General features: G+C 39.5%; 1 protein-coding gene across 1 annotated transcript in view; it reads left to right on the top strand.

Moving 5' to 3' along the window:
- ITPR2 (inositol 1,4,5-trisphosphate receptor, type 2) overlaps positions 1-15,097 on the top strand; it is a gene marked incomplete at both ends in the record, with an annotated part of 112,632 nt that overhangs the window by 16,297 nt on the left and 81,238 nt on the right. The window contains 4 exons of the mRNA XM_010193547.1: positions 225-323; positions 794-877; positions 1,979-2,125; positions 3,368-3,463. Coding sequence (XP_010191849.1) covers positions 225-323; positions 794-877; positions 1,979-2,125; positions 3,368-3,463 — 426 coding nt within the window. The remainder of the gene's footprint in view (positions 1-224; positions 324-793; positions 878-1,978; positions 2,126-3,367; positions 3,464-15,097) is intronic.

Genomic DNA, 15,097 nt, shown 5'->3' with positions numbered 1-15,097 from the left:
CTGAACCAGGTGACCTGTTTACTGAGAATGTGAAGATTCATTAGTGTAGATATCTTGAACACAAGCAATTGCAGAGGCATGGGCAAACAGAGCTGTTGTGTGAACTGTCTACAAATAAATTCACCCAGTGCCATTCCTAGAGCATGCATTTGAGTAATTTTCTAAAAATGTAACATTACTTCATTTTATTGGATAATTACATAGGTCTAACTTCTGACTTCCAGGTTGTTGTGGGAGATAAAGTTGTACTGATGCCAGTCAATGCAGGGCAGCCTCTACATGCCAGCAACATTGAGCTTCTGGATAACCCTGGCTGCAAAGAGGTGAGTTCAGTGAAGGGAGGAGCGGTAATTGCTAATCTAACATATTATATGTTGCTCTTTACTGGTAACAAGAACCCCACCGTAGGCTAGATGCCAGTATATTAAACACTGGTTCCACCTTGACCTCAGAAACCCAAGATGAAATATACTTATTCTTGGCACAATTCTGCCTGGCACTGAAAACTTTGTGAGGTTTACTTGAGTATCTGAAACTCTCGCTGATGTCAGAGCTCTTTAAGTCGCCTTTGGTGGGCTGTAAACAGACAGAGTAGAGTTTTGCCCACTGAATCTTCTCCAACATCAACATTATTAACACTTGAGAGCTTCAAGACCATGTTAGGAACTGTACAGATACGTAGCTAAACCATGTCCCCTGCCACCCTAGATGTGATGTTGTCTTTTAGAAGAATAGTTGTCTCAGAAAGAAAAGAACAACCTTTAATACTATAATTGTGGCTTTTTTCCCAAAGGTAAATGCTGTCAACTGTAACACAAGCTGGAAAATAACTTTATTCATGAAATTCAGTAGTTACCGAGATGACGTACTGAAAGGAGTAAGTATGCTTTTTTAAAAAATTATTTTTTTACTTTGAAAAATCATGCCATATTTGACTGTAGAGAAGTTATATGTTGAATAAAAGAAGACATGAGCTGTTTATGGAGCTGTTGAGGATCCCTCACTACTGTCCTTCCATAGCCAGCGTGTTTTCCCTTTGTGTTATTGTCTTACTAAGTGAAATTGTCTGGATTATGCTAGCTTCCAGCCCCTTTCTGCTCCCAATGACAAATAAGGATCCATAAGAAAAGGTGAAGTTTAAGCTCAGGATGGTGAGGGGCTCCGTACAGAATAGCTGTGATGTTTCAGTTTATGCTGAAATGCTAAAACAGGTATGACAAGCTTACAGAAAGGAGCGAGGCATGAAAGATGACAGTATCTGTAATAAGACAGCGTAGCTTTAAACGCTCATGGTTTGCACAGCTTCCAGCCTCTAGATCACACTCTGAGATCACTTACATTTTCATTTTAGATAAATAAATTTTATTTATCCTCACTGATACCTTAATAAGTCAGTATCAGCTGGTTATTTTTTGGGAGGTATCAAGGTATCAGCAGTTTTTGAGGAAGAATTTGAAAGGGAAAATGGTATACCTGTTGAGACCAATTTGAGAATAGTCTTTCAAGCCTTGAGGAGAGGCAGGAGGAAGCAAAAGTGATGCCAGCAGAAGAAACAGAGAAAGAACATTGATTTTGGCTTCAGAGTAGAAGACGTGAGACAATATTAGACAAGTCTGTTCACTTTCCCTGATACTAAAAGAGATCAGAAGTAAAAATATTCTATTTAGTAAAGTTAGCTATAATTCAAAATCACCTTTAGGTTAATTGCTGCCCACAGTTCATTGCAGTGCTCTGAAACAAGCTCTGTTTTCACCAAAGTGCACAAATCTTCTGCAGGACTGAATTATCTCATTTGATTTCCAGACTCAGTGCTGAGATTTTATGCTCTGCACTTGGTAACTGCTCCAGCAACAGGAAACTTATAAATGTTATCTTCACATCAGCTGTGTTGACACTACTGGAGCAAGTACAGATATAGAAGATGAGTCTAACAGGTTTGCCTACCACTTAATAACACTTCTTCTTCATATTACTTTAGGGAGATGTTGTTAGGCTGTTTCATGCAGAGCAAGAGAAGTTTCTGACCTGTGATGAATATGAGAAAAAACAACATATTTTCCTTCGTACTACATTGCGTCAGTCAGCCACTTCTGCAACAAGTTCTAAGGCACTGTGGGAAATAGAGGTATGTTTTTCTTTTTATAAATATTTTAGGACCTGCAGGCCAGGGTTCAGTAAAAATACTTTACCAAAACATGAATCATTCATAGCCTCTTGATAGCATCATACAACTCCCCATAACTATTACTGTTTTATGAAGCGGTTTGTGTAGGATGAACAGTGAAGAGAAGCTTTATTGCATGTGTGGAGAGAGGAAGTTTTCTTACTGTATTTAGCTGCACTAAAATGATGAAGGGTCAAATTCAGACTTGACGTAAATGGTGCGGTTTTATCAAAGCCAATCAAATGACACTCATGTATCATGAGTTCTCAGTGCTTGTATTTGACTTCATGTGCAATATAGAAAAACTGAAATTTGTGACTGACAAGAAATCTCACAAATGTGATCACGTCCACTCTTCTGCAACAGGGCGCATTGACATCTATTTAAAGTTAGGCTGAATAAAGGTATTGTTGAATGGAGGTGATTTTTGAGAAGATGACTAGCAAATATATTTTTGTTTAACTGAGGAACATTGGAAACTGATATGTCTCAAACCTTTGTTATTACAGTAATGCAACTCCTCTACCCAAAAGTTTTTATGTGCTGAATAAACTGTGCATTTAAATCAGAGCCCCTAACTCAGGCAAATGGTTTATTTTTGTCTGAGTAAGGACTGTATGGAATAGCGTATACTGCACTTGTAGTTATTTGAGATTGCTCTTTAAGAGGGACAGGTACTTCTAGGTTTGAAGGTAGCAAATGACCTACAGCTCAGTCAAGGAGAAAAAGAAATAACCTGGGATATTTCAAATGATATGAGGATATTTAATCACTTGAATAAAAATTTATTAGAAGCCTCTAGTGTTGTCAAAAATAGAGATGGTATTAAGTGGTGAAACAGTGTAAAAGGGTTTGAGTTTTGTTTTTAAATGGTGCCTGTATAAGTGTAGAGCAGCTACACTTACTTTCTTGAGCTCCAGATTCCCACCGTGTAACTTAAAGCAAGATTAGGAGCATCATGTTTGCAGGGAGTAGATTTATGCAAACATAGAAAGTAATAGAAGGAGTATTTCCTGGCACCTGGCAAAAAAATAAATATAAGTAGTTGTTATCTGTGTTAGGTTTAGTGTGAGCACAGAATTTCTCTCTGTAGTAGACTGTAATTGTGTAGTTTATATATTTTTATTTGGAATGAACTGTAAGAAATGTCTGTGATCTAAGTATGATCTTGAGGAGCATGATTAAAACCTGTACTTCTTTTAGGTTGTCCATCATGACCCTTGCCGAGGAGGGGCAGGACAGTGGAACAGCTTGTTTAGATTTAAGCATTTGGCAACTGGGAACTACTTAGCTGCAGAGGTAAGAATGTCAATGAAACAAGTGGTTGTGTGCTGCCTAACCAAGTACTATACGTGACCTGCTAATTCAGAACTGCCATAGTAGGTAGGTCCAAAATATAAATCTCTGAAAAGATCTCATACCAGGTCTGAATGGGGAGAACTGGATGTGCAGTGTTGTGTCATGCTATATTGCTGTAGCCAAGGGTTGCAAGAAAATTTGTTTGATCTACAGGACACTAATAGGTGAGTTCAAGATGGCATCTAACCTTAGTTTCAACTATGCTGTTGGATCTTGAATCTGCTGTTGTCGTGGCAGCCAGGGCAAACACCACTGTTATGTATTTGCCATATTTACACTGAAAATCCTTGGATTCATTTACCTCTCGGCTCTTGTTTGCCCTTGATTTTTGGAGTAGTGTTGTGATCTGTCAAATATTCTTTGCTGGCTCAGGCATTCATACACAGAGTAAAGCTTTTGGAGTAGAACTGAATGCGAGGTAATCATCCAGCTTGATCAGAGAAGCCTGTGTGCAGGCACTAGAACGGATACTCTAAACTACTCTAATCCAGGAATTGTAATTCCTTTTTTTTCCCTGAGGGCTCTAGACTTCTTGAAAAAATGTTTCTATGATGCTGATTTCAGCGTATTGATCACTGCCAGCCAGCACATGGTCCAAGGCATGTCTGTGTTGTAGAAAACTGAGGAAGAGCAAACTTGTATATTGGTGTCAAGCTAGTGCCTCGTGTTTATAAGCAAGTTGCAGTGTTCTGCTGTTGCACTCTTGTCTTTTGACTAAAATTTGAATAAAGAAAGATCTGAGGAAGTCTTTGCCCCATATGGTGGAACAGAAGGTCCAAGAGGAGAAGGAAGATCTTGCAACTTGTCTAGTTAATATGTGGTACTTTATGTTAAAGCAAAATAGTGTTGCTTAGAAGTGTGTAAGAATTTACAAGAAAAGCCAATTTTATATCACTATACATTAGGGAATCCTTGAAAAAAGACTTGCTCTAACTGGACCGAATTTACATTTGCAGCAGTGCAACTTCTATATGCAGACAACTTCTTAGGGTGTTTCACTTTCCAGCTCCTGTCACAGTCTGTGTTGATTTCAGAGTAAGAGCAAACAGGAGCTACCAAACCTTTACTTATTTCTAATTATGCTAAAACCAGTGTCGAAACATAAACAGTGGACCACCAGGACAGATACTGATATTATTTTCCATCTAAGGCTGAGTGTAATTTGAATGTTTTCATTGGTTTTAGCAGTAGCTCACAGTGCAAGTTAGAAACTTGATGGGCCTTAGTGGTGAAGAGCATCATCCCTTTAAAGGCAGTGGACCAACATACCTTAACTGCTCTGCTCTACGCTGCTGCCTCCATACTGCAACAATACTTTGGATTGACTGAAGCCAGCTGGTTTTATTGTGTAGTTAATATTGGCTAATTTTCAAGAGGCAACCAGTACTCTCACCTAAGAGATGATTCCGTTTTCCTCTCTGCTTACAGTGAAAAGTGCTCCTAAAAGAAAGATTGTATTCAGACTAGCTAGGTTGATGGAGAGTCAGGAAAGGCATCGAGCACACTGACTGATGGACTTTCTTCTCCCACCTTACCTCATCTGCTCAGGGATTTTCAGGAGAAAAATCTTCAGGTGGCGAGATGTCACACTACAATGAATGTCAAACCTGAGCTTAGGTCCTTTCTTCCTCTGGAAAGGAAATCTCCATCAGGAAGACTCGTAATATGGAGAGTACAATTGGCACAGTAGGAGTGAGAGCTGAAAGAGCACTTGGGTTGAACAGAGGTGATACGCTGTGACTGGAGAGCAGCATTAGGTCCTGTATCTGTGAAGTGTGAAATACCTGCTGGTGAAGATATTAAAGGTACTGCTGTAATAAAAACCTGTGAACTGTATTTTACACAGTTCACATGTCAGGCGCAGCACACCAGCCAGACATACACGTCAAAGATTTATAAACAGGCAGGCAGACACCTAATGTGCGTGAGCTAACTTTAAATCATTTGGGCAAAGCTAGCCACACACTTATCTGTGCTCTTGCAGCACAGGCAGATTACTCATGGTATGGATTATCACCAGTGTCACACATTGCCATGACCTGATTTTAAGCTTCCATGATAAAGATATCTAGAGTGGAATAATAAGTATAAACACATAAACAAAATTCACAAATCTTTAAGCACTCTGTTGTTGGCTGATGATACAATTTCTGTCACAGCTTGAGCTATTGTAAATCAGGATTAATCACTGTTTATAACCATCTTTTCCTTATTTCATCCTTCTGTAAATCAGCTTGATGTGTACCACAGAGACTTCTGCAGTGAATCTTGCATGGGTTAAGTCTCAGACAATGAATGGAAATGTCCTTAGCCAGAGTGTCTATTGTTGCTCCTCCGCATTTAGGCTCGTACCTTGTGTGAGCAGTGCTGTGCCTTCTCTTTCTCTCTGAGGCTTCCTGTGCCTTATGTAACTGGTTACTAATTTGTGTCTGAGTGGGTCTGAGCCATGCAGTGAAAGGATGCCACCGCAGCTTGTTAAGGCCAGGGTATGGTTTGGGAACTAAGAAAATTCAAGACATTTGCCTCAGCGAATTCAGGAACTTAAAACTAATAAACTTAAAGATGTTTCAATGCTACAGTAAGTAATTAAAAAAAACAAACAGTGAGGCAATACAGTTGTTTAGTAAACAACATATGAGTGTGTATTTGTAAGTCTAATTCTTACAAACTTGAGAGAATGAAGTCAGGATGTGTAAGTCCCAAATTCCATGTTCCTAAGAATCACAATCGGTCATCCAGCTTTTGTTACTTTTCAAAGACTAAGGGTCCTCTGATACCTCTGACTTCTGACACAGTCTCAAGTAGTACCATTTCTCTTAATCCTTTTTCCACTTGGCATTACTTAGGCTAATTTTCATTAATATGCTTTGAAGTTCCTTAAGACCTACTAATACCATAAAACAACCTAGACCTTACTACCAGACTATGGGCTGAAGGTGAGCCCCCCTGAAAGACCCACTGCTAAAGGAGACCCAGTGGAAGACATGTGCTAATTGCACATAGCTGCACTGTCATTCCCCTACTACTGTGCACATCCTCGGACACGGTCTGACACATCAGATGCATGTATGCTCTCACACAGTTACCTGAGGCACAGGAAAGATATGCTGAAGAAAAGGTTTCATGTTTGGTGGTAAGACCTGGGACATCGGAAATCTGGCTGGGTGGTAATGTCTCCTACATGTCCAGCATTTGGAAACCTGAAGCCACCGGCTCAGACATTCCCAAAACATGGAAATCATAAAAAAGTGGAACCAAACACTGAACTGGAAAAATTGGAAAGAAAAATTATCTTCTTTGGAGACAGTGGGAGTTCTGCTGTTAGTGTCAGAAAGGCTTGATTTCATCCAAAAGAGCTGAGCCAGATCCTTAGCAGGAGATTTAGACACTAAGCCGCCAGATAAGATCCAGGCTGCTGAATTTTATTCTCATCTTCACAGAGTCAGCAGTCTTTTAGAAAAAGTTCTGTAGAAGATTCCTTTTTTAGCCCTGGTTACAGCAAAATGACACAAGTTATTTTGAAGTTTTACATTTTTAAAGTGAGTCTGTAAGGTTAGGTGAAAATTGAATGGTTCAAAGTAACAAAGACTTTCCCCAAATTTTTTTAAGTCTTTTCAGTGCATGTAACATGTAGAATGGACCCAAATCTGTCTGTGTGCAGGAGTGAGCTGCAGTTTACTTGAACAGCCTTTCAAAAGCTGCAGGTTGGGGCCACACAGCTGTGCCTTTCTCATGAACGCATCTAACCTTTTCAATATTCTAATCGCCAGGATAAAAGTCTCTTTGAGCTGAATATCAGCTTATCTATTATGCTGAACCAAAATATGCACCTTTAATATAGTTCATTATGTGTATAGCAGCTCCAGTTATGTGGTTTCTAAACTGGATAATCTGTACCAAAACTATTAACACTGTATGAGGATGTTAAACAGAAATATGTGTGTCTGTGCATACATATATGCACATAGTATAGGTCTGTCATTTCATATTAAACTTCTCAGGTGAGATGGATATTGCTAAAATAATCACAAAATGTATACGCAAATATCAAGTCACGTGCTAGTCTCAGATATTGCCGTAGGCAATAGATAAACCACAGTACAGTGCTTGTGAAACGTTGTGAACCGCATACATAATCACAGTGCAGATTTTGCAAAGAAAAATTTGTGAGAATTCTCTTTTACTTTGCTGAATAGACTAAACTAGAATTACCAGACACCTTGGCCAAGATATGGCAGTAAATCTGGTGAGGTAATTGTGTTTAACACTATATTAACTACTATATTGAATGAATTAAGATAATGCAGGTAAGATAGCAGCCTTAATATTTGCCTTCTGTGATTCTGTAAAACTGTGGCCATAAACAAGGGTTCAAATTATTACTGTGACTTCCAAGGTAGTGCACAGAGTACTGATGTAGCTCCAAAAGGTGATCTGTGCCCTGAGGTTCTTCTAGATGAAAGAGAAGAGTGAGAACAGGCTGCCCAATGCAGTAGGATAAAGCAGTGAGCTCTGAGGTAATGGCTGAACGAAACATACTTTTTCTGACTTGTAGTGTGCTTCGTTTATTAAACTGAATTGTCGCTCTTATAAAGGCCCTCATTCAGTAAAGCTCTTGGGAGTAGTCTTGTCTTTGAAGTCAGTGGAACGTGAGCATTTGTGTGCTGAGGTGTCAAGAGCGTCTCAGATACTGACCTGATGGGTTTGGAGTTCCTCTAACAGTTTTCGCTTGTGCAGCTGCCGTCTGGACATTTTTGACCATTGTAGGACTGAAGACTCCACAACAGCCACTTTTAACTTCTACATGTGAATATACTTCATAAATGGCTTGTACTGCTGCTTTGGGCTGGCATAGCAATCCAGTGTGTGTTCCTGATGTATGTCCCACTGGAAAACCCTTCTGGCTTTATTAGAGGGTTCACTTTCTTCTCTCTGCAAGAGCGAAAGTGCAGGGTATAAGCTGTAAAATGGATCAACTCTGATTAGAGTTTTGTTCTAAACTCTTTTGTTAAAATCCTGCATGAAACATACTTCTAGCTTTGTGGTTATTTCCACACTAGATCCTCAATGGAGTTTCTTTTGAAAGTAGGAATGATTGAAGTCAGTTGGCCTGAGCAGCAGAGAGTTACGTGCACATGAGATGAAATGACAATTATATTAATATTTTAAATTGAACAGGAAGTCCGGTCCAACTCGCCAAGGCTGTAGTTCAGTGGTAAGAGCACTTTGGTGGCAATGTATGCTTGTAGAAACGTTGTGTTTCCACAGGTATTGGATTGCAGTAGTGTGACGCAATGTACAGTCCCTGAGGTGGTGTTGGCATGGGCTCCAGGGTGCGGGGAAGAAGAAATAGTCTATGCTGTAAACCAGGTCACTGAACTAAAGCGTGGTGGCACGAGCTGCTGGGGTAGTTCAACAGGAACTGCTGAAGCCAGCATCAAAGGCTTTGACTTGTAGGACTGTCAGCTGAATGGTGGTGTTGTAAACCACTTGCTGAGAACCCTTGAATCATTGGCTGATAAAAGTTCTTCATATTCCTCTCATCTTTCCTGAATAATTTCTACCCACATTATTTCACTCTGCTTTCATGTCAAAATTGCCTGTTTCTTTTTGGAGAAACTTAAGTACGTCACTCACTTTAAATCGAGAACGCTGTTAATCTTGGTTTACATTCATTTAAATGGATTTTTGTTGTGTCTCAGTATTAAAAATATTAGCCTGCCATAGAATATATATTGTTACAATATGCATTCATTAAGGTGGCCAGAACCAAACTGCTCATAATAAATTTAATCCCATTGTAATGATCACTTGATTTGGATCATGGTGAAGATAGCCAAGTGGATGTTCAAGTTAATATTGATAGAAAAGAATCCTCTCCTGCCTTCTGAATAGGACAGAGTAAAGTGGAACTTGCTGACACAAGAGTAGAAAACAAAGCATTTAATGAGATTATAAGAAAGATTACATATTTGTATGAGTAATAGAATCTTCAACATTAGCCAAGGTGAAAAAAATGTAAAAGGGAAATAAGTTCTTAAACTTGAGGCTATAAACCAGGATTAACCCCTTGGAGCCCTGGAAGAAACTTTACCTGTAGTTTTATGGACTTTTTTTTACTTTCACCTTCTTAAACTGCTGTGGAAAATGGAGTACTCTATAGGATGTGTTACTAAGGCAACTGAGATTTGAGTGTTTGAAGGGCATAATTTAGACATTTTGCTGTCTAGTTTTTGGAGATTGGACTGCTGACAGATCTTCTGTGTGCAAAAAGGGACCACTTTTTGCCAATGTTATTTTTGGGAATGACATGGAAGCAAGACTTTGCAGAAAAATTTATTCATCTGCTGCTCATACAGCTCATGCAGAGGAAAGGAGTGTAGTGGTAAATGCTCTGTGCTTCCTTTTGCCTTTAAAAACAGTATGGCAAATAACTGTACAAAAATGGCCTTGCTTAACTGAGATGTGCAGGTACCTTTTGCTCAAGGATAACCGTTTGCAAACCGGAGAAGGTACCAGGAGATGGCAGCATCCACCAAGGCCTTCACGCAGCTGCTTGCACATTTAATTTGTTGATATTGCGGGACCTCCTTACCTGCAGATTGCTTCAAAATCTTCTGTTCAAGTCATTTTTTCCCAGTCTCTTTGTTAAATGTTAATACAGCATTCTGATTAGTTTCTGTCTGTTAGGCTCAGTGATTAAAGGTTCTTCTAAGAAAAACAGCTTGCCAAGGTGGCAGGGTGAACTCAGCACCGTAAGCCTTATTTCTGTTTTTCAGTGGCTCATAGAAGGAGTGTGGTTTTTGTTTTAAACCTCTGTAAGGAGTGAAGGATAATTTACAGCTATGCATGAAGAGATGGAAGAGATCCAAAGACTAGAGGAGGAGGAGGGTGATGGATTACTGATTTACAGAGCCAGTCTGACCTGTTCCGCAGACCTGGATGTGGCTTTTAAAGTGACAGAGTTAGAAGCATTTAGCAAAATCCAGGGCTAGATTTTCCAAGGTTTTTAAAAATCTTGGGAATGCAGATAAATTTCTTCACGTGACTTGTTTTGACTGTGGTGGAAGTTAGGAACAACGTTGGCATCTGTTGGTGTGCAAATACCTTTGGAAATCTAGATCTCAGATTTTTTCCCCCAGTCAACTAAGTTTTGCAGCAGTGATCTGTGAGCCTGTGTTCAGCTGGGCTTTTTCAGTCCTCTCTGTAGTTAGCTGCATTTGAGCCGTGTACAAGCTTTAGGAGGAAGGGAAGTGTGAAGCCATCAATGCAGCATTTATTGTCATTTAGTCATTATAAGGACTGCTTCTGCTATTAAAAATACATCATCTGCTGGTATTGCATTTTGATGTGTTCCAAAGCAGCAAATGTAGACATGTGCTCTGTTCTTTAGTGCATTTTTTTTGCTTATTTTTTTAAGATTACTTAAGTAACTTTTATTCAGTTATATTTGTACCTCTTTATGTTTGATGCTTGGTGGAGGTTTAGAAGGATTCCCTTGTTTGTTTTTTATTGTTGTAGAGGTTTTTTGTGTGTGCTTTAGTTAGGTTTTTTTAATGGTTGAAATTTCAGTAACGTCTATTTCAGTCATCACTAGCGATTCCTGGGAGGACCACTGAAAGGCATATTGGATATTAATGTTTACAACATAACCCTTGAAGAGATGAGGATGCTTCTTCATATAGCACATGTTGGCATCGAGCCGCTGAAGCTCATACTGAGGTTATGGCCCAACATTGTGGTTAGACTAAAAGACCTCTTAGACATTTTTCTTTCTTTTGACTTCCTCTGCAGAATGGGATATGGATGTGTGGGACCGAGCACCAGGCATCGGTAGGTGGTCAGGTTCTCTGCCCTTGATCACAGTAAAAGCAAAGGGATTTCCCAGTCACCACTCTCTCCTGCCTAATGCGTAGCTGACCTTTAAATCAGTGGTGATTTAGGCATACCAAAGCACTGGCCTGCCATTGCTTATGCAGCAGCTAAAAATGCCATCAAGACTACCCATCCTTTTTTCTTAAGATGAGGGCCAGTAATTTGGACAGGAAGATGTCAGAGCTGATTCTTGTCCCAGTTTTTGACCAGCAGGTATTTCCCCCACGCAGGGATAGCTGCCCCTGCCCACTTCACTCTGCTAGTGCTGCTTGGGGGACCTGAAGCAGGCAAAAAGCTTCTGCTCTCCCAGCACTTCATGAAAACTTGTCTGATCTGCTAAAACATAGCTCATAAGCAAAACAGCAGCAAAAATACAATCCTGAAATAAAAAGTCTTTTAAGATTTTTAAACTTTCCTCAGATGATGATTATCAGGAATTTGTGCCGATGCTGTGGTAGTGTTGTGGGGTTTATCGAGGCAGAGTTGTAGCCAGTCTTTCTCCAGCAAGTTAATAAGATGACAAAAGTCCTTTGAATACCACTGAAGTCTTTGAAATTGTGCAAAAGTCCTTTAGATTTATCGAAAGCTAATCAGTATGACATTAACAAAGAACAAAGCAAGCTTAATGAAGATGAAAGATTTGAGAAGTGGATTATTTTCTTTTGTGGTGTTTTTTTTTTTCCTGTAACACTTGCCCTTGTTGGTTGGGTAACAGACTGTGCGTTAACAGGCTGGTTATCAAATGAAATGGGAACTGTTTGCCTGTGTTGAATTAGGTCCTTTTATTCTTTGTCTGTCAGGATTTCCTTCATAAACGTGGGTTTTAACCAAGTTGTTAAAATGCTCATTTAGCTGAAATTTGACAATCTAATTCTTTCCGTGATGAGATGTTTAAAATATCCTTTACCTAGTCAACAAAATTTGATTAATATCAGCATGGATGTTTCTTTCCCCATAGTGCTGTCTCTCTTTCTTAATTAGGAGTGTCCAAAAATAGCCTGTTTAGGTACTTCCCGTGCATTCCTCTCTCTGGGAAAGCAGCATTCAGTGTAAAGGTGAGACTTCAAACTGACCACAGCATGGACTGAGGTTTATAATTCAGTTGTTGAGTAAGTAAAGCACATCTTACTACGTGAAGATGCAAAAAATGAAATTAATTATAACGTTTTAGTGAGAAGTTGTTCTGGTCAATAGTAGAACCTCAGGATATTATGCAATGTTAAAGCTTTATGTATTGAAAACTTTAAGATGTAACTTTGACTAGCTTTAATCAGTAAGAGAGGTCGTCAGTAGAAGTGACAAAGCCTGGGACTTCTGGCTCTCGATCTAACAGGCTACCTCTCTGGATTAGCAGGGTGCTTGCATTCTCTGCGCGCCAAATACCAGAAGGAACATGCAAACGCGCATAAGTGAATGTTATTTTCCTACTATGCAAACCCTACAGGAGGATGATCGCATTATGAGGGCATTAGGCAAAAATTCAGGAATGAGATTCCTTGCCCTTCCAAATAATTTTAACTAGAAATGGTTAAAGACTTTGTCTGTACCTCAGTTTTATACCTGTAAAAGCTGGCTTCTATTATGTGCTTCTCACACATATTTTCTACTGGGGGCCTTCTGGTGCTCCCACAGTATGAGTATATTGGTATATGCATGCATTCATACATCTACTCTTTTTACATGCCACCACGTACAAAGGCTGAACATGAAATCTATCTAAGAGACATCAATTTTTAAACATCCAGCAGTACCACCTGCAATGCTAATCCTGACCTTCAGGCTTTTGCAGATACCTAGTGTAGATTGTGAGTTGGGAATTTGGCTTCTTAGAGAAGTGTGCAAGTAAATGCACGTTCTGTTTAGATTTAGATAATGTATTATCCGCTCTGTAGTTGCAAATATTTCTACGAATGCCAAAGTAATAAATTACTTTAGTGTTTAAAAACGTGATCTGTGTGTGGTGGTGGTGATCTTGTCACGGCACTGACTGTCCTTGTCTGCTGACAAGTTTACTAGGCTGCTTCCAATCTCTCTTCTTCCCAGTAAATTGTGTCCAAGACAAGTTGACGTCCCAGATACTTCCTATGAACTATACTGTGCAGATTGCATTTGCAGTTGTACTTACCTATTGATAGGACCGTAGCATAAGGAAAACCTTGTGCAGCACCTAAGTCAGTGTGCACTGTTAGCCCGTGGGAATAAAACTCTTTCATGGTGTTGCGATATGAACTAAAAGTTGATGCAGTAGCCCCATTTTATGGAGTGTAGGAGAGTTTATATAGGTTGGAAGGTGCATGTTCATTTGCATAAGGAACTGAAAATGATGAAGTGTCTGTGGTGTCACAGATCATTGTTATTGGAGCTTAGTCCAATAATCTTAGTTATCTTAGTCTTGCCCAACTGCAAAATCCCCACGGTAGAGCTGGACTTCTGCGTGGCTGCGGAGCGAAGGACTAGCACACTGACTGTCAGGTGGCCAGTTCACCACTGCTGTGAATTCTCCTTTGTCCTTCCCTAGTTATTCTCTGCTGATGTGGTCTGTGTTACTTGATGCAGGTTGTACTTCCCTTACCACTGTATAACAATTGCCATTTACTCAGGTTATGTGGCCTTACATAATGGGTGAGTGTTGGCTGAGTGTATGGTGAGTCTCAAGACCTTGCCATAACATGATGTGAGTTTCAAGGTCTTTGATATTGTTTAGTTTTCAGTCATGAGGAAGCTGAACTCTCATTTTGTGATGCCTTTTTCTTTCCCATCCATGGAAAGGTAAAAAACGGCTGCACCTAAGATTGTTGAGAAGCAAGCGGCAGAGGATTAGGATTTCTAGATTATTCTGCATTGGAAAAGAAGCTGTTGGAGATATACTCTGAAAAGATAACATATAATGAAGCTCTTATAATAATGATTTATACAATCACACTTGCTTGAGCTCTATAGTTTGCAATGCATCGTGTTCTTACTGCGTAGTGACTGCATGCACCTTCCAGTGGTGTTTTAGGAAAATATACAGTACTGTATTTCAGCTGCTCTTCAGTAACATTGCAACTTCAACACATCCAATGGCACAAAAAAGCTTGAAGACTGTTGAGCTGTAGTGGGGGCCCACTTTAGCATAGTATTCATACTTTCTAAATGCCTGTAAAGAATTTTACTTGATTTCATTAGCAACAAGGAAAAAGAAATAGTAATGTTGTTATTTTCAAGGATTCTTGTGTTTTGAAGGCTTATTGAAGAACACAGTGGTGATCTTACATAAATCAGAGAAAACAATAGATTTTTTGCGTGTTAAGACTGTCACTGTGTCCTTAGCTCATTCTGCTGTACTTGGATATTGAAAAGGACTTGGAAGGGGTGTAATATGGCATACAACAGTGTATGATTTATGCCTCTCTATATGGAGAATATAGTATGGGATAATAGCTAATACTCTGATTTTCAGAGATGCTTTGCACCGACAACCTCACCTGAAATGAAAATGAAAGTGGCAGCTGCTCAGCACAGCTGAAAATGGAGCCATGAACATCAGCTCTAAAACTGCATTCCACCGTGTTTACGGTTTAATGTCAGCATGTCAAAACTTTCTTGTTTTGTTATTTCTGTTACAGTGAGGCAAGAAAAACCATCATTATGGATGCACTTCATTTTTCATTTCAGCCTTCTGTCTCCCTCAGCCTCAGTCCACAAGTGAACTATTTT

This window comes from Mesitornis unicolor, unplaced genomic scaffold (genome assembly GCF_000695765.1).
Source record: "Mesitornis unicolor isolate BGI_N332 unplaced genomic scaffold, ASM69576v1 scaffold25961, whole genome shotgun sequence".
Classification (NCBI taxonomy): domain Eukaryota; kingdom Metazoa; phylum Chordata; class Aves; order Mesitornithiformes; family Mesitornithidae; genus Mesitornis; species Mesitornis unicolor.
Note: the sequence above shows the minus strand (reverse complement) of the source record. Positions and strands in the feature narration are given on the sequence as shown.